The sequence below is a fragment of the Rhinoderma darwinii genome, chromosome 2 (assembly GCF_050947455.1).
Source record: "Rhinoderma darwinii isolate aRhiDar2 chromosome 2, aRhiDar2.hap1, whole genome shotgun sequence".
NCBI classification, from domain to species: Eukaryota; Metazoa; Chordata; class Amphibia; order Anura; family Rhinodermatidae; genus Rhinoderma; species Rhinoderma darwinii.
The window spans coordinates 241109783-241128341 of record NC_134688.1 but is presented as its reverse complement, the minus strand read 5'-3'; the positions used below and the strand labels follow the sequence as shown (position 1 = coordinate 241128341).

At 38.4% G+C, this 18559-nt stretch overlaps 1 protein-coding gene across 5 annotated transcripts in view; it reads left to right on the top strand.

Moving 5' to 3' along the window:
- Window positions 1-18559, top strand: part of BCAS3 (BCAS3 microtubule associated cell migration factor) — a 1147652-nt gene that overhangs the window by 483073 nt on the left and 646020 nt on the right. For all 5 annotated transcript variants that reach the window (XM_075852996.1, XM_075852997.1, XM_075852998.1 and 2 more), the window contains exon 16: window positions 3907-4057. In XM_075852996.1, coding sequence (XP_075709111.1) covers window positions 3907-4057 — 151 coding nt within the window. The remainder of the gene's footprint in view (window positions 1-3906; window positions 4058-18559) is intronic.

Genomic DNA, 18559 nt, shown 5'->3' with positions numbered 1-18559 from the left:
AAACGCAGCCAACTGTGATGCACTGCGCGTTCTGACTTCTTTCTATCATAGCCAGTATTAACTTTTTCTGAAATTTGTGCTACAGTAGCTCTTTTGTGGAATCGGACCAGACGGGCTAACCTTCATTCTCCACATGCATCAATAAGCCTTGGGCGCCCATGATCATGTCGCCAGTTCACCAGTTGTTATTCCACTTTTTGTAGAAATTAACCACTGTATACCGGGAACACCCCACAAGACTTTTTTTGTTTTGGAATATCTAACCATCATATTTGGCCCTTGTCAAAGTCGCTCAGATTCTTAAGCTTGCCCATATTTATCCTATGGCTTTTTCTTAAACTGTAGTAAAAAATTATACTTCCAGCCTTCTGTGCACCTGGCAAAAAGACATGCATTATCTACTCCACTTGCAGATTTTTTTTTTGCAAATATAAAAACTCCTTTTTACCTGAAATAAACTTTCTGTGGGCTAGCAAATTTCCTGTGATTTCCTGTAGTACATTCTAATAACAGTGTAACCATCGCAATTACCTGCAATCATCCTCCGGTTATACGAGTAATTGCAGAATTGTTGTAATTTGAAAAGAATTTCTGTCCGCTGTCGTCCTCTGTCATGTGCAGCACTCACTATTTACTTTGCTCCTGTGTCTTGTGGGACAAATGAATCCTTTAGAAGCGCTGCAGACAAGCTCTGTGAAAACCATTAAACTTTCACCTGGGCCTAAATCATTAACAACTAAGTGTAATGTCAACATGCCATAATTATTACAATGGTTAAAGTTTTACTTGGGAATTTAGACACTTTATGTGTGTTTTCTTAAGCGTTACACATACTTATTTGTACGTAATATGGACTAACACTCGGGTATTTAAAGAGTAATTATTCAGCTACAACATGTTTCATATACATTTGTCTTACTGGAGCATGAACTCTGTCTCTTTTATCTCTGTTTGGTCCCATGTGCATATCTTTCTATATAGTTTGTATCTTTATTATATGTTATCACTTTTTATAGAAATATATACAATCCTACTGTTTTTTTCTTATAAAGAAGTACAGAAACATTTAGTTCTTGCAGCCCTAAATTCATTATGAGATTTTTCCTGCCTTCTTCCTTTGGCTGTTTTCTTTCCATTTCAAGTACCATTATGGTATTTCAGGCAGCTTCCTGTGAGAAATTCATTTCTATGCTGTTATTCTTCCTTGTAAAAAGGTGGCTGTGCTGGGGGTGTAGCTGTTTTGAAATTTTAAGAACCCTCTTGAAGCCAGGATTGTGCGGATCAGGCCTGGGATTTCTGTAATATGTACTGAAGAATGCATCGGTTATTTAAGAACCTAATTCCCAATATGTCTCCTTTTTTGATTAAGGACAAAAGCCAACGTCTCATGGCATTATTGGAAACCTGAAAACTAGTTAATGATCTAAACTCTTTAACTCACTGTTTCTTGACTATTTAAAGCACTTTGATTTTGTTACAAACAGTCTCATTCAGGTCTTTCTCTTTCACAATTTCCCCGTTTCTTTCTTCTCCGTGCTTTTCTTTCCCTCTAGCCTGTGTAATTTGTAGCTCATTTCCTCTTCTGTCTGGGGGCTGAAAGGTTGTGAGTGGCTTACAATAGCTAGAGCAAGAGTTCTTGAGATGAGCAGCATCCATGTTTAGTGCTCAAAAGGTTAAACACTGTTAGACTGTTTGGAAAACAGATTTTATTCATGGCATTTAAATCATGAAATAATCCTCTCTAATCAAAACCATCAATCTCCGCTTGTTCGTAATGCTGTTTTCTTTTCAATGAAAGGTTAGTTCAAATGCAGCTCTTCTGTGTCTTGAATTCTGTCCTTGCCATTTCTATAGAAGCACTTATCTGTATTGTTTTATTACTTGTTGTACTTTATATTAGGGACCTAGTTTGCCAGCAATCCTAAAAATCCAGGTGTGAATAAGCTGGCCACAGATGCTCTAATATTTTAGACAATACAAGAAATAACAAGCGTTTCTTCCAATAATCTGCATATATGTTACCTAATGAACATTAAAGGCTATGACGTGATCGATAATTGCTGGATCCTGTGTGTCAGAGATACGCAGGACTGGCACTCACAGAAGCCGTCAGTCCCGCTTACCTGACGGATTCAACATGGACCTCAAAATACATCTTTGTATACAGCAGACATAGAAGCTGTATCTCAAAAAGTAAACTTTTTTTTTAATAAAAACCAATTCAAAAGTTGATCAAAATGAATAAGATATTTATTAAAAAATAAGAAAATAAGAATAAGACGAAATAAGAAAAGTTTACAAAGCCTTTATTGCATTACTGTCATCTCCCACCGTTATATGTGAAATCAGGTTATAATTTCCTAAAATGTATTATTCTGATTCTGGGAGATTCAGTACAATTGTAGCAATTAATCTAGATGTATATAATGTATTGACAGACCCTCTATCTATTGGAGCAATATCTAGACAAAAATGCAATGATATTATAAGTTGTGCCACTATTAAGCAGGAATTATTGGCACAGACTCTAGTGACATGGTTATATGTTATTTTGACTTCTCAAACATTATTTTGAGAGATTATCATAGTTTCTACAATGGAATCACGCCACCATTTCCTATGCAAGTGTGGTATTGTTTTGATGTTTTGCTACTTTTGGAAGTATTCTTGGAAAAAATCGTTCTGATCTTGCCAATTATAGCAATGAATTTAATTGTTCAGCATAATTCAGAACATTTGTTTTATCAGAGGAAAAAAATGGCATATGTGCCAAGTTTTACTTTGCTAATATTGAGTAAAAATACAGTATAAACTTAAAAGACAAAAAAGTATATATATATATATATGTTGTCACGGTCTGTGAGTATGTGGACCCACTAGACTACACCGCCGTAGCAGGGAGGCAGCTGGCCAAAACAACAGAGCACCCAATCAATATAAAGTCCAGCACAAGGGTATCTGAATAGTCCAGACAGTGGCAGAGGCTTTAGCATGGATGGGGCTGGATGTGGCAGGTTACGCCAGACTTGGCAGAAGACAGCAGGTGCAGCAGGTTGTGCCAGATGTGGCGGATGGCAGTAGGAGCAGCAGGACACGACTCCACCACTAGACAGGCTCAGGAACAACGCACGGCACGGGATACAGGATACAGGTAGCAGGGCACGGGAACACTGAGAACAGGATAACACTGAGGGACCATTTGCAAAGACTAACATGGGAAATCCTAACAACGCTCAGGCAGGGAGTGAAGGGGCAGGGCCCCTTGAATAGTCCAGAGTGATTGGGGCTAATTAAAGATATAATTCATGTGTGCGTGCTGGCTGTTGAAGCCAGGCATGAGCGTGCATGCGCACCCTACGGAACAGTGCCGAGCGGAGCAGAAGTGAGTCTCCTAGGCGTCTCCTAGGAAGGAGATGCCGGCCAGCACTCACAGATCCATGGCCGCTCAGCGGTGAGTAGGAATGGCGGTCCGTGGCCATGAACGATACATATGTATATATACAGTATATATACATATATATATATATATATATATATATATATATATATATATATTTATTTAATATAGTTATGCACTATGTATTTGTCATTCTTTATCAAATTGGATTAAGAAAGATCTATCAATACCAAGCAGCAAATGAAGGTCTGATACTGTTTTTTCATTTAATATATTTACTACTATACTATTGAATGTTCTGGAATGAAATCCCTTACTGCAATTATTTTCTACCCATGCAGTCAAAACAACTTCCAATGTATTTCTTAAACTATGAGATGGCTTAAAGATTTATAGACTTTCATTTATAGGGATTTTTTGAATATGTCCTTTTCACAATAACTTTCAAACTTTTTTTTTTTTACTCTATTTTGCAGCACATATAATTTTTTATTATTTCCTATTGACAGGCAAACTTAACAGTCAAGAAAACTACAATAATTTCACCAACAACAACCCAGGAAATCCACGTCTGTCACCACTTCCCAGTTTGACAGTGGTGCTGCCACTTGTTCAAATAAAGCAGCCAATGACACTGGGAACTATCACAAAACGCACAGGGTAAGCATTGGTGTCTCATTCATCTTTCCTTTCATTTATAATATTGATTATTTAACCTTTTACCGTAATTACAAGAGGATTCAAATTGTAAAAATTTTTTTTTACTTTAACAATTATTTGCCCACTGAACTGCTATCATTTACCTACAGTATATATCAATACTGCTGTTAAATAGGCCTTATGACTGTTTCTAAAAGAATGGAATTTGACTTCATCCCAGCAGTAGCATGTTTTTTTTTTTACTTCAAGCTTCTAGATATCAGACATAATAAAAAAGGAATTATCATTAATAGAGTCATTATAACGTTCTTAGAAAATATATGTTTTGTTCGTATTAGATTTGGACTTTTAGATTTTCATCTTTGTGATAGAAACCGTTATAAAATTGCCTCTCTTTTAACTCTTAACTGAGTGAGGCTTTGGAATAAATAATATTTCAGGAAGGGTATAAATATTAACCAAAATATTTACGCAAAATTTGGATTACATGGATTTCTGAAATAAGTAGTTTACCAGTTACGGACGTTAGATTATAATTTAGTATCAGTATTGCTGTGCACTATATAAGTAGTGCATAGTTTTGATGGTAATGTCCTACATATTAAACTAATAGCGAATTGCACATATTGTGACAAGGATACTTCCCCATTAAGCCAGATATGCTCTGATTACACAATGCGAGAAGTGAGCGCAAAAAAAAAAAAAAAAAAAGATAAACTTCAACAGTAATCTTATGCCTGCTATTGTAATTTTTAATTTATAGCATACCATTCAATGTGCCCACACAAGGACAATATGATCAGTAGTTGTAGTATGAGTGCTAATCTGCTAAGCAATAATTTTATAACCAGTAACATGTCTAACCTTATTAATACAAGTGGGAATATTGTCATTAATATATAACAGTACTTGGAAGGTACTGACCCTCCTTATGGAGATCCAGCTGGTAGGGAGTCTTAAAGGCAATGCTCCCTGGAAATGAAGTATGCAGAAGAGATAACACTCTCTTTAGTGCCCTTTATAGGTGACTACCCTATAAGTCAATGTCCGACCCTCTATAGAGCCGTGAAACATGACTTTATAAAGGGTCGGATATTGATTTACAGGTTATTCACCTATAGGTGGCACTAGAGAGACAGTTTTCTTCCTTCTGAGGGAGAGCTATTTTGCATACATGTAACAGTAATAACATCCCTACTTTTATATAGTAAGAATAAGCAAGTGCTAGCCACTAGCCACAGTATTAGTGAAACCACACATGGAAGTCATAAGATTCAATCTATTGTACTATACATAATAATAGCATTAAATATACATTTTTAATAAAGCTAGAAACCACATATAATGTGGCCTGTGGGCTACGTCTATTTTTCTTAGTGACTAAACTACAGATATCTATATTAATAACTGATGAAAAATTAACAGTAAATTACTAATATTCCACTAAAATTTCCCAGTGATTTCGCATTATGAAAATGTATCACTTGTTTTGCCTTGTTTAGATTTGACACTTTATTTACATTGGCAACACAGATTTGTGACTAGTAGCTGAGCCCTTTGGCACTATTTCTGTTTCACTGCAATCCATGCCTGCAGCTTGTTTTGTGTGCACTGTTTAATGTCTGCACAGGGCTACATAGTCACGACAGAAGCCAATCACAACACGAAGCTATCTCCCGAGGGTGCAAAATGATGGCGTGATTAACATGCAGAGCTGAGACACCATTCATTGATACGTGGAACATTTGTGAATTGCTTGTGACCCATTTCAAGTGGGTTTTTCATATAATTTTATTTTTTTTGCATTTCATTTTAGTATACGGTGATATGTTTTTAGCATTTTCAAATACATTCTTCATATGGTCAATCAGGACTCGGTGGTAGAGCAGGAAATAAATAGGTTTTTATTTGTGTTTTATATACAGTATGATTATTATTATGATTGCAAACATAGGCCTGGTACTGGTTTTAATTTACAGTTATAAATATTGGAACATTAATACAGTACCTTGCGAAAGTATTCACCCCCTTGATTCCACCCCTCCCTGTTTTGCAGCATTACAACCTTGAATAGATTTTTCGGCAGTTTTGTACCATATGATTTACACAATATGCCTACCACTTTGAAGGTGCATAATATGTTTTACTGTGACACAAAAAATAATTTAGACAAAAAAAATAGAGAACTTTATGTGCATAAGTATTCACCCCCTGAGAGTCAATACTTTGTGGATCCACCTTTTGCTGCAATTACAGATATAAGTCCCTTGCTGTATGTCTCTATTATCTTATCACTTCTAGACACTGGGAATTTTGCCCTTTCTTCCAGGCAAACTGCTCCAACTTCCGCAAGTTACATGGGTTACGTTGGTGTACAGCAGTCTTCAAGTCATGCCACACATTCTTGGATTTAAGGCTTTGACTTGGTCATTCCAAGGCATTTAAATGTTTTCTACCACCACGCTTAACTGTGGGACTAGTGTACTTGTGATAATAAGAAGTGTTGTGTTTGCACCACACATAGCGTTTCCCATGATGGTAAAAAAGTTCCATTTTAGTCTCATCTGACCAGAGAACCTACTTTCATGTATTTGGGCAAGTCTGCCAGCTCTGGTTGGCAAACTAAAAACGTGTTTTCTTATGTTTTTCTTTAAGCAATGATTTTTTTCTGGCCAATATTCCGTTAGGCTAGGACTACACTGCGATTTTAGCAGCAACACAGGTCAAGCGTCCAAAGATTGCTGTGCTGCACTTCATACAATGCATTATAAGAAAATATGGGTGTGTTGCAACCTGCAAGTTGCCACAACCTCAACATGACAGACAAAAAAGTTTGGATTCCTTGCGACGGTTGCGGCAACTTGCCGGCCACTTACAATACTCATGGTACACATGGCGGCACAGCGATCTTTAGATGCATAAGATGTTTAGGGCCAAAGTCGCGCTGTTGCCCTAGCCTAAAGCCCCACTCTGTGGAGTGTACGCTTATAATTGTCCTGTTGACTGATACTTCCATCTCCGCTGTGGATCTTTGTTGCTCCTCCAGTGTCATGGCTGGTGTCTTTGTTGAATCTCTGATTGATGCCCTCCTTGCCCAGTCTGTGAGTCTTGGTGTGCAGCCTTCTCTTGTCAGGTTTGTAGTTGTGCCATATTCTTAATAAGAGATATTCAGCACCACAACCAGCATTAAAAAGTCCCAAATAGAGGGTGGTTCACGCAGTCAAACAACTCCTGCATTACTTAAAAGTTGTAGTTGCTTCACATATATTGTCAGTAATTCATCAATAAAGAATGATTATTTATGTGAGGAGAAAAAACACATAAAAATACATGCAATTAAATCTGAGGGTTTTCTGTTGTAGATTTTGCTGCGGGTTATCCTGCAGCCATTTGTGTAAAACAAAAGCAAATTTTAAAATGTAAAAATAATATAATCACCTACCAAATTATTTGTCCCTCCCCTGGTAACGATAGCCTTGTATTCCATTGGTCTCTGTATCCAATCACAGGCTGCAGTTCTCACGTCTTGACACGTCGTCACTGGAGGCCAGGTTGCGGAGACCGGCAGGGGACCAATGCTAGCGTTACCAGGGGAGCTGCAAAAGATTGGGAGTATGCAATTTTTTTTATTTTAGCCGATCCACTGCGATAAATCCGCATGCAAATTTGCACCAAAATCTGCACGATTTGGTGGAATTTGCCGCTGCGGATATCCCTTCGTTTTCCTCCGGATTTGCTGCGGACATTTTCTGCAGCAATACCGGTACGTGTAGGTGTATTCTTAATATTAGCCAAAGAAAGAACAGGATGTGCCTGATATGTATACAAGAGAGGTCAAGTGATACTTACTATGTCTGTGCAACATCAAGGCAAAAAGTTATCTTAGTGATTCTGAGGTCATGGATCCACCAAACAAGACTTCAGTTCTCAGCGCCTTCATTCATGTGCATGTCTGTCTTTCATGTGGCAATGTGTCAACCTTTAGCATCCTGGCTGCCCTCTCTTTTTATGAAAAATGTATTGGGAAAGTGGAAGAGGTGAAACACTAGGGCTTGAATGAGACAAACAGAGAAATAATTTATTTGAATACTCGTGTCTGACCACATCAGACTTATTGAAATTCATCCAATCCATATGTCTTCTACAACAGGCCAAGCAGAGACTGGCCAAGATTGGTAACTATAAATATATGTGTTACAGACAAACAGCAAATATAATAATCATTTTCCACACGATCAGTAAGTAGTCTATTGCCAGAGCCAAAATATCATTCGTTTTCAGTTTAAAGTTGAGCCGTTTTCCCCTTAATACTGGTTCAGCCTTAGAATTGGATATGAAATATTTCCATTTCTCTCCTACATCTGTCAGGAAACTGATGTGAATAAAGGATTTTCACAAGGCATATATCCTGTTTGGATGGCTTAAACTTCCAAGTTGCTCTGAGCTCACACACTGGGAACCTAGATGACCACATGATGAGAACACTTTGCATGTATAGGAGCAGCATGTTCCTCCTCCTATTAAGCTTTGGCAGCGTAGCTTAATTACTTTCACGTCTCGTGGCCTAACTGTAACCAAGCACGCTCTTATATTTGGGGCTGGAAGGTCGCACAGGGATAATTCAAAATGAATAACAAACACCTTTTTATTTTTAACGAAGAGATTTTAGCCCTTTTTTTTTTTATTAATGCTGTGTGTATGTCTCTTCATCTTTATTATTTATCTATTTCATGTGGAAAAATTATAAAATGACTTGATAGGACTATATGGGATTTCGCATGACATGCCAATAGGTTATCAACTGATACGAAGAATTGGTTTGTTTTAATCAGGAATGTCATCCTAAAGAAAATAAGTGGCAGGGTTTTAATGACTGAAGAGGTTGTTAGCGGCGTGACTATTCGGTTTGCGCAATATTTGTGGGTGTGGTCATGAAGATAAAGAGCATGGTTGTATAAATTGGGACTGTGGTAAGGCATGGCATCACTTCTAGACTTCATGTTCATGCAAAAAGTTTATGAAAATGACTCCAGTTAGTGATGCGATTATTTGCCACTACCTATATTTTTCCTAATCAAGCAAATACAATAAAGGTAAGGCTAAAATATAACTTTACATTTCTAGGATCAAACGATAAAACAAAAAAATCACAGCTATAAAAATAGCTTACTGTCATAGAAAATATTTAGCTTATATTTTTCTTCTTTGCCCATACCAGCAGAGCGGGCATTTGCAGGTGTTTGGATACTGAGAGGATACAACTTTTGCTAAGTATCATATTGTTTAGGACATATGAAACCATATGGCACATTGGTATTCTCCCCCTAACACTGGTCATAGCGGAATAACCGCCCTGAAAAAAGCGACCCGTGACCATACTGGAACCATATGCCCTACCCTGACTGGCTGTCCCTAGGCTGCTCCTGCTGCAATGTGTTTCACCAGACACTGACTCATCAGGGAGACATAACAATGCAGTGTGGATTCGTTCAACATTTCAAACGGCAGTGGCCATTTGTTATCAGCGTCTTTCTTATAAGGTGAAGGTAACGCTTACTTGTGGAGGCTCGGCAGCGCTCGAACACCATTCAGAGAGCAGGGGCATGTCCTGATGTTACTATCTCTTCCCAGGTGACTGCGCCTTTACAGCCTGGCGTGGCATCCTGTTACCATAAAACCTTTCCTGCGCTTCTCCATGCTAGTGATTTTGTATATATTAGATCATAGACACCTAAAACTGTATGCAAACTCGTGGGGATTCATGGGCAAAGCGTGTTTAGTATTCTGAATCTACACATATTCCCCCACATACTCTCGATAATTTTATCCTGTTTATCATGCCTCACACTAAACAATGCATTCAGAAAGTCTTCAGACCCTTTCCATTTTTTCACATTTTGTTATCTTGTGCTAAAATAAAAAAAATTATGTTTTTTCCCATCATTCTGCACTCAATAACGCATAATGACAAAGTGAAAACAGAATGTTAGTAATCTTTGCTAATTTATTGAAAAGGAAAAACTAAAATATTGCATTGACATAAGTATTCAGACCCTTTACTCAGTACTTAATTGAAACACTTTTTGCAGCGATAACAGTCTCCAGTCTTCTTGGGTATGATGCCACAAGGTTTACTCACCTGGATTTGGGAATTTTCTGCCATTCTTCTCTGCAGATCCTCTCATTCTCTGTCAGGTTGGATGGAGACCGTCAGTGGACAACCATTTTCAGGTCTCTCCAGAGATATTCAGTTAGGTTCAAGTCAGGGCTCTGGCTGGGACACTCAAGGATATTTACAGAGTTGTCTCTAAGCTACTCCTGTGTTGTCTTGGCTGTGTGCTAAGGGTCATTGTATTGCTGGAAATGTGACCCTTTGGCCCAGTCTGTGGTCCAGAGCACTCTGGATCAGGTTTTCATTAAGAATATCTCTGTACTTTGCTCCATTCATCTTTCCCACAACCCTGACCAGTTTCCCTGTCCCAGGCGCTGACAAACACACCCACATTACGATGTTTCATTGTAGGGATGGTATTGGACAGGTGATGAGTGCTGCCTGGTTTCTTCCACACATGACGCTTAGAATTGAGGCCAAAAAGTTCAATCTTGGTTTCATCAGACCACAGAATCTTTTTCTCACAGTCTGAGAGTCCTTTAGGTGCTTTCTTGCAAGTTCCAGGCAGGCTTTCACATGTCTTTTACTGAGGAGAGGCTTCATAAAGCTCAGATTGGAAGTGATGCAGTGATGATTGACTTTCTGGAAGTTTCTCCCATCTGCACACAGGATCTTTGGAGCTCACCCAGAGTGACCATTGGATTCTTGGTTACCTCTCTTACCAAGGCACTTCCCCCCAGATTACTCTGTTTGGTGGGGCGGCCAGCTCTAGGAAGAGTCCTGGTTGTTCCAATCTTCAACCATTTAAGAATTATGGAGGCCACTGTGCTCTTGGGAACTTTCACTGCAGCAGACATTTTTTTGTACCCTTCTCCAGATCTGTGCCTCCACATAATCCTGTCTCTGAGCTCTACAGGCAGTTTTTTTCTTCTCATTGCTTAGTTTTTGCTCTGATATGCATTGTCAGTTGTGGGACCTTGTATAGACAGGGGTGTGTCTTTCCAAATCATGTCCAATCAAATGAATTTAGCATAGGTGGACTCCAATCAAGGTGTAGAAACATTTCAAAGATGATCTGGAGAAATGGGAGGCCCCCAGAGCTAAATTTCAAGCATCATAGCAAAGTGTCTCAATACTTATGTCCATGCTAAATTGGCATTTTTCATTTTTAATTTATTTTCAAAAAGTTCAAAAATTCTGTTTTCACTTTGTCATTATGGGGTATTGAGTGCAGAAATATGGGGAAAAACGTATATATTTTGTCATGTTATCACAAGGCCTTAACATAACAAAATGTAAATAAATTGAAAGGGTCCGAAGACTTTCTGAATGCACTGTAGATGGTATATTTCCAATTCATCTTTTGTTCTAAAGTTCAAATTGCACTATCCATGATAAAACAAGGGTGGGGGGAGTAGGAGGAAGGTGAAACATAAATCCCTCTCCTACAAAAAGTTTATAGATTGACAGAAGCACGGGTGAATTCATATCTAGAATGCTAGTCACAGAAAGCAGCCAAAGCTCAGTTACTCGTTCAGCCCATCTAGTGTGACCAATTTCAATTTGTGGCTCAGTTACTCGTTCAGCCCATCTAGTATGACCGATTTCAATTTGTGAATCTATCTTCACTCTGCATGCAAGATTCTTTTATTCAATTATCACCATTGGGATTTGGGGAAATCAACTGGATGCCCATGAACTTAAAGATTTTTAATCCCCATTTTGAACTGCATGTATGTGTCGGGAGATTGATGTTTCTCTCTTTTTAAGGATGTCATTAACATGGTCCCTGAACCGATGGTGTAACTCACATTTCGTATTCCAATCATAGTCGAGGGGGCAGGTGCACTTAGCTGAGTATACTATACCACTCAACTTGCAATTAATATAATCCTTTATATCATATTTTTGGTTTTATATCATTATTTTTGACACCATTTGGTCACAAGTGAGACATCAACCACAACTAAACATCCCAGCTCCCCGTCTATAGATAATCTCTAGTTTGGTCCCAGGTACTGTACCATCCTTAGGTCTTAATCCTCCAAAAGAATACGACAATATTTGTCAAGTATCCTTCTCACATCAGTATGGGCCTCATTATAGTACAAACAAGAAAAATTCCACAGCACCGGACCACAATTGGGTGCACGCCTCAATAGGACCAGGTCCACTGTCCTCAATACTGGGCAATCGAAAAATAGACAGGGGGGCAGCACTTCCAAAAAACAGACAGCTTTAATTCAATTAAATTTAATTAAAACGTTTCAGTACAACAGTACCTTTCTCAAGCAAGACACAAATTAGCCTGATTTGTCTCTTACTCCTTTGGTATTAAAAGTTTGTTTCTGCTGTTATTGATGGCCCCACTGAATGCTTCATTGTATCCCCTTTCTTGGAACCTATCGTAAAAATATTTTGATTTGTTGATAAAGGTTTTAATCTTCGAACAGTTCTTCCTGACATGGAGGTATTGTCCCCTCAGTATTCCTTTTTTAATTAAAAAGAGATGGGCATTCTCTCAGATCAGGAGGCTGTTTGTTTTAGTTACTTTGCGGAAGATTTCAGCGGTTATATATCTCATTAGGTAACGTTTTATGAGTACATATTAAAAAGCCAGTGAGTTTTTGTTTGACTCAGATTTGAACCTTAATCCTAAAGGGTTATCATAGAGTTTTGTAACAAATTCTGAGACTCCTGTTGTGTTCCTGACCACAATATAAAAATATCATCAATGAATCTCAGTCAGAGGCAAATGAATCCTTGCCACCAACTGATCCTCTCCGCCAACACAATATTGGCCTCCCACCAGCCCAGGAGCAGATGTTCATATGTGGGTGTACAGGGACTCCCCATCGCGGTGCCCCTGAGCTGGTGGTAGTAATGGCCATTAAAAAGGAAAATTCTGTTAGATTAAACTCTAGAAAAACCAACACAAATTGGTTGTGAGCACCCAATGATGTATGGCTTGTTTCAAGGAAACTGGAAACAGCTTTAATTCTAGATGGTGGTTAATTGAGCTGTATAATGCTTCTACATTGATTGATGCTGGAACCATTGTTTCTTCCATCCAAATACCCTCCAACCTTAGTATGATGTCGGCAGTGTCTCTGATATAAGAGAGCAGAGACTGTTCGAAAGGGCGTAGGATCTTATCTACATAGGTCCCTATATTTTGATTTATACTACCTTCCCCTGATACAATAGGTCTGGCCTTAATGGGTGTCAAGCCCTTATGCACTTTTGGAAGTGCGTAGAATGTTGGCACCACCGGATGTGCTGGTAGAAGAAAGTCGTACACATTTTTGTCAATGGATTTCTCTGTAAGGGCTTTATTTAGTAAATTCTGAAGAGTTGAGAGGAAGGCCTGTGCCGGATTCTTATCCAATCTTTGATAAAATATAGGGTCAGATAACCTGCCCAAGCATAGGTCCCTATATTTTTCTGAGCTCATTTTTACTATATTGCCCTCTTTGTCAGAGGGCTTTATAGTTATATAGCTGATTTACAAGTTTCCTAAAAATTTCTACATTGGGGTTATCCATACGAGGAGGCATATGGATGCTGTATGTCTTTAGAGATGCGAAAGGGCCTACACATCTATATTCTCCCCACTCATCAAGAAGCTGCATTAAAGCTCTCAAGGTGGGCAAATCACTAATTTCAATATTGTATTCTAGACATATTCTCCTGTCTTGGAATGTGTAGTATTTGTACCACTGGAGCTTCCTGCTAAAAAGGGCCAGAACTTTGATTCAAATGAAAGGATCAAAACGTTCTGTTGAGACAAATGAAAGACCTTTATTGAGGAAGGTGTTTCTTCATGTGTTCATACTTGTGAGGACAGGTTGATGGTTTTAATTTTGTTTTTTATTTTGGGGGCTAGGCTTGTTTGTCAGATTTCGATTCCTGAGTTGGTAAGTGCCCAGTGTTGTGGGTGGGGCTAAAATAAGCAATATTATTGGGTATTTCATGCCCTCAATAGTTAGGTCCCCTTCTTGCAAACCTTTCCCTTCCCCTTGATCCCCTGTTATGGCCCCTTTCAGAATTAATTGTTTCTTCCTCTATATCAAAGCCCTCTGCTTGTGATGAAGAAATTTCCATATCTCCATCTCTGGAACGGTGTTTGTTTAGAAAAGTGTAAGCCCTGTTTCCCTTAAACTCCTACAGATCTCGCACAAATTGCTGGGGTTTACATTCCCTTATTGTATGTATGAAACGTTCAATAATGCCATGGAGAATAGACTCTTTTTTTTTCTTAAACTGACGATCTTATTTTTGGATATTGAGGTGCTGGATCTCAGTCCACATATATCAGAATTGTTAAATTGCAGAGTAATATATACACACAACAAATAGCTCAGCCCAATAAGGTAGAAATATGTAAGGATCAATAATAATTAGCACTAATATGAAATTTGAAATTATGACCAAGGTAGAATATATCAGTATTAGTTACCACATTTTTAAATACCAATGTGTTTTTGCAAAGCGTTGCAACTTTAATCTGGTTTGAAATTTACCGTAAAATGCATGGGTATTTGAAAAAAAGAAACATGCATTTTTTAGATGCATTTTTCTTTCCAGTATTTCAAAAATCGCATCAAAGGCATACAATGCGAACCCAGCCTAATACTTAGCACTAACAAAGATCAAATATGAAATTAGGATCAGATATAAATGACTCAACTAGGAAGAAAAAGGAAGCATACCGTTCTTCATTAGTTATCAAATATTGAAAAGAAGGACCAGTAATAATTAGTACATTTTAATTACTCGACTTGGTAAAATAAACCTAGTAATAATTATAATCTTTTTAACAAGTTTTATTATTTTTATATAGTTTTTTCCATTTTCTATGATCACTAAGAGTGATCAAATATTTATTGTGAGTTCCAAATAACTCGGAGCAATTAGTAATAGTCATTAATAATTATGTTTTACTTTTTTTTTTAACTTTTGTAGCTTTTTTTGTAAGATATTTTTTTTTCAGTTTTCTCCAGTTTCTCCTCTATTTTCTCCTGAATCTTCCTTCCTTTATCAATTCGCTTCTGCCTCTTCAAAAGTTACAGCCAACAGACAATCACGAGTGTTTTTTAGGAACGTATGAGACTTTTTTTAATGGAAATATACATCTATGTGTCATCAGCAAAGGGGCTATACAGGATGTGAAATGTTTTTTTTATCAGGGGCTGGAAATCAAATAAATAAACAAAAAAAGCAATACTTACTTATCCTTTCCCACGGTGATCCAGCGCTGTCGCTCCGGCGGCACGCCCTGTGGTTGTTTACATGCACGTAGCATGTAACCGCTGCAGCCAATCAGAGGGCTCAGCAGGGCTCACTGGTGGCAAATCGTATTTCTGGCATAATGCCAGAAATACAACATATGACCAATGAGCCCTCTGATTGACTGCAGTGGTTACATGCTACGTGCATGTAAACAACCACCGGGAGTGCCGCCGGAGCGACAGTTCTGGATCACCAGGGACAAGGATAGGTAAGTATTGCTTCTTTGGTTGATTTATTTAATTTCCAGCCCCTAATAAAAAAAATCACATCCTGGATAACCCTTTAAACCCAATCTAATGATAATGTGTTGAACTGAGACTGTCAAAGTTGGCCCTGAAGAACTCCTGACAGAGAGGGGAAGTTAAAATGTTTTGTCCCTCCAGCTGGTGTTCGTGTCTGGTTGCTAAGCAACTAAATGCACCACCCCTTGCTCCAGCATTGTCCTTCTCCTTGTGGCCAGGGCTCCCTGCTACAAACCACTGGCTGCGTGGCAACCAGCATCCACTTATGACGTCAGGCCCATTTAAAAATAAATCCAGAAGTATTAACAATTTTTTTAGGCTTGACTTTTAAAAGATCATTAGAAACTTTGATTTGGGCTTTTTTAGTGGAATGTAATTTATAAAAGTCGGATTTTAACCCCTTAAAGACCAGGCCAATTTTTCTCCCCACCTTCCAAAAGCTATAACTTTTCTATTTCTTCGTCGACATAGCCATATGAGGGCTTATTTTTTTGCGGGAGAAGTTATAGTTTTTCATGGCACCATTTATTGTACTGAATAATGTACTGGGAATCTGCAAAAAATTATTTGTGGGGTGAAATGGGCAAAAAACAGCGATTACACTATTTTTTGCGGGGTTTTGTTTTTACAGCGTCCATGAGGCGGTAAAAACGACATATTCACCTTATTCTACAGGTTGATAAGATTACGGCGATACCCAATTTATATGTTTTGTTCTATATTTTACCACTTTTAAAAAAATAAAACAATTTGCTAAAAAAAAAAATTTTTGTGTCATCATCTTCTGAAAGCCATAACTTTTTTATTTTTCCATCAATTTAGCGGTGTGACAGCTTAAATTTTGCAGGGCGAGCTGTCGTTTTCACCGATACCATTTTGGGGGACATGTCACTTTTGATCACTTTTTATTTATTTTTCTTGGAGAGCTAAGGTGACCAAAAACAGCAATTTGCATGTTTTATATATTTTTTTTACGTCGTTCACCAAGCGGGTTAAGCAATGCTATATTGTGATAGTCTGGACTTTTACAGACTCGGCGATACCAGTTATGTTAACTTTTTTTTAACATTGCTCTAGGAAAAAAAATGGGAAAAGGGTTTTTTTTTGAACTTTTAATAATTTTTTTTGGAACATTATAAAATCTTTATTTAACTGTTTAACTGCAGGGCTTCAAAGGAGTACAAAGATCGCAGACCTGGGGGCCTTCATTAGGCCCCCAGGCTGCCATAACAACCAATGTCACTGGCCGATCCCGTCGTGGGGTGGGCTGCGATGCCGTGTTGGAGTGGGCGCCCCCCTTATCCTAACAATTTAAATTCTGCGTTCGCAATTGACCGCAGCATTAATGGTGTTAAACGGGCGGAATCAAAGTGATCTTTGATTCCTCCCGTTGAAGTGAGATGTTGGCTGTATAACACAGCCATCACCCGCTGAATATGGAGCGAGCTCAGTCCGTGAGCCCGCTCCCTACTTTTCCTTAACGGCTACCACGTACTAGTACATGGTATGTCGTAAAGGAGTTAAGGGAGTTCATTATAGAGTTAGGAGAGAAATAGTTGACCGCATGCGTGTACATCAGGCATTCCAGAAATGTAGAGGGATTTTTAGAAAAAGGCAGTGGATGATGGGTCAAGTGTAAGTTTCTTGAAGAGTGATGTAACCAAATCAAGCTTAAAAGAAGAATGGGTAAATGTCAAATAGGTAGAAATAACTGGTGACATAACTTGAGCAAACTGTGGGGGATTGGATTGAGCGGACAGGTGATTACACTTCATCTGTTACAGGCTGAAACAGGCTACTTGGTGGATCTAAAAGATTGTACTGAATGGTTTTATAAATCTAGTCCTTTAAGAAGAAGGAGGCAATGTTATAGGCGCTAACATCAGGACATCTAAAGGGTGGTCTTTGTCTCACAGATGCATCTAGAATTGTTGAGGAAAGTAAAGCAGTTCTGTTTCTGTGAATTAAGCAACATTGAAGGAAATCTGCTTATGAGGAATATTTGCTTCATTGACATTCGGAAGTCCTAGAGTATTTGTAGTGTGTAGTGGGTTTGAGTGGTGCCAAGGTTATCGCCTACAACTCCTGAAGCTACAAAAAGGGACTATATAATTGAAGGGGCATTTTAGTGTTTGGTTGTTGTTTACTGCGGCAAAACTAAGACAAGAAAGAAAGAGAGGAGATTGAAGTTCTGAAGTCACCTATGAGGAGTGGAGGAATTTCACATGATAGGAATTTTAGGAGCCAAGCATAAATGTGATGAAGGAAATAATAAGCTGGGCCAGATGGACGATAGTGGATTACAACACGTTGTCCAAAAATATTTTAGTCTGATGGTGTGGACAAATAATGGAAAACTAAGTGAAATGACTAGATGTATGACTTGAAATGTTCATTCCTTACATTTCTACAGATGACAGTAGTAGAATACAGTAATAGTTAACTGTTTATAAGGTTCTATGGGATCTTTTTATTTATTTAACCCTATTACTCATGAAGAAGAAAAGAGCTTTCCAATTACCCTCCTTGCAGCCCCCGATGACCTGAGAAACACTACTTGTAAACTGCCATACATTGCAGAGAAAGCTTGCCCCCAGCCATGTCAGATACTGCCGGTTTGGGACACGGTTGCATTGGGGCCCACTTTGTATACAATGTACGTGTGTCCTGTACATTGCATATAGCGTGAGGTGGGGGCACGTCCAGACCTGGGCACCGCTCCTGCAATGTTTACATGCAGCGGCGCTCAGATCAGCGAGCATTGTAGAGAGGGAGGTTTTTAAACACAAGCCCATATAAAGCCTTCTTATGCTTCATAAATAAGAGGGCTAAATATCAAAAAATCCCAGAGAACCT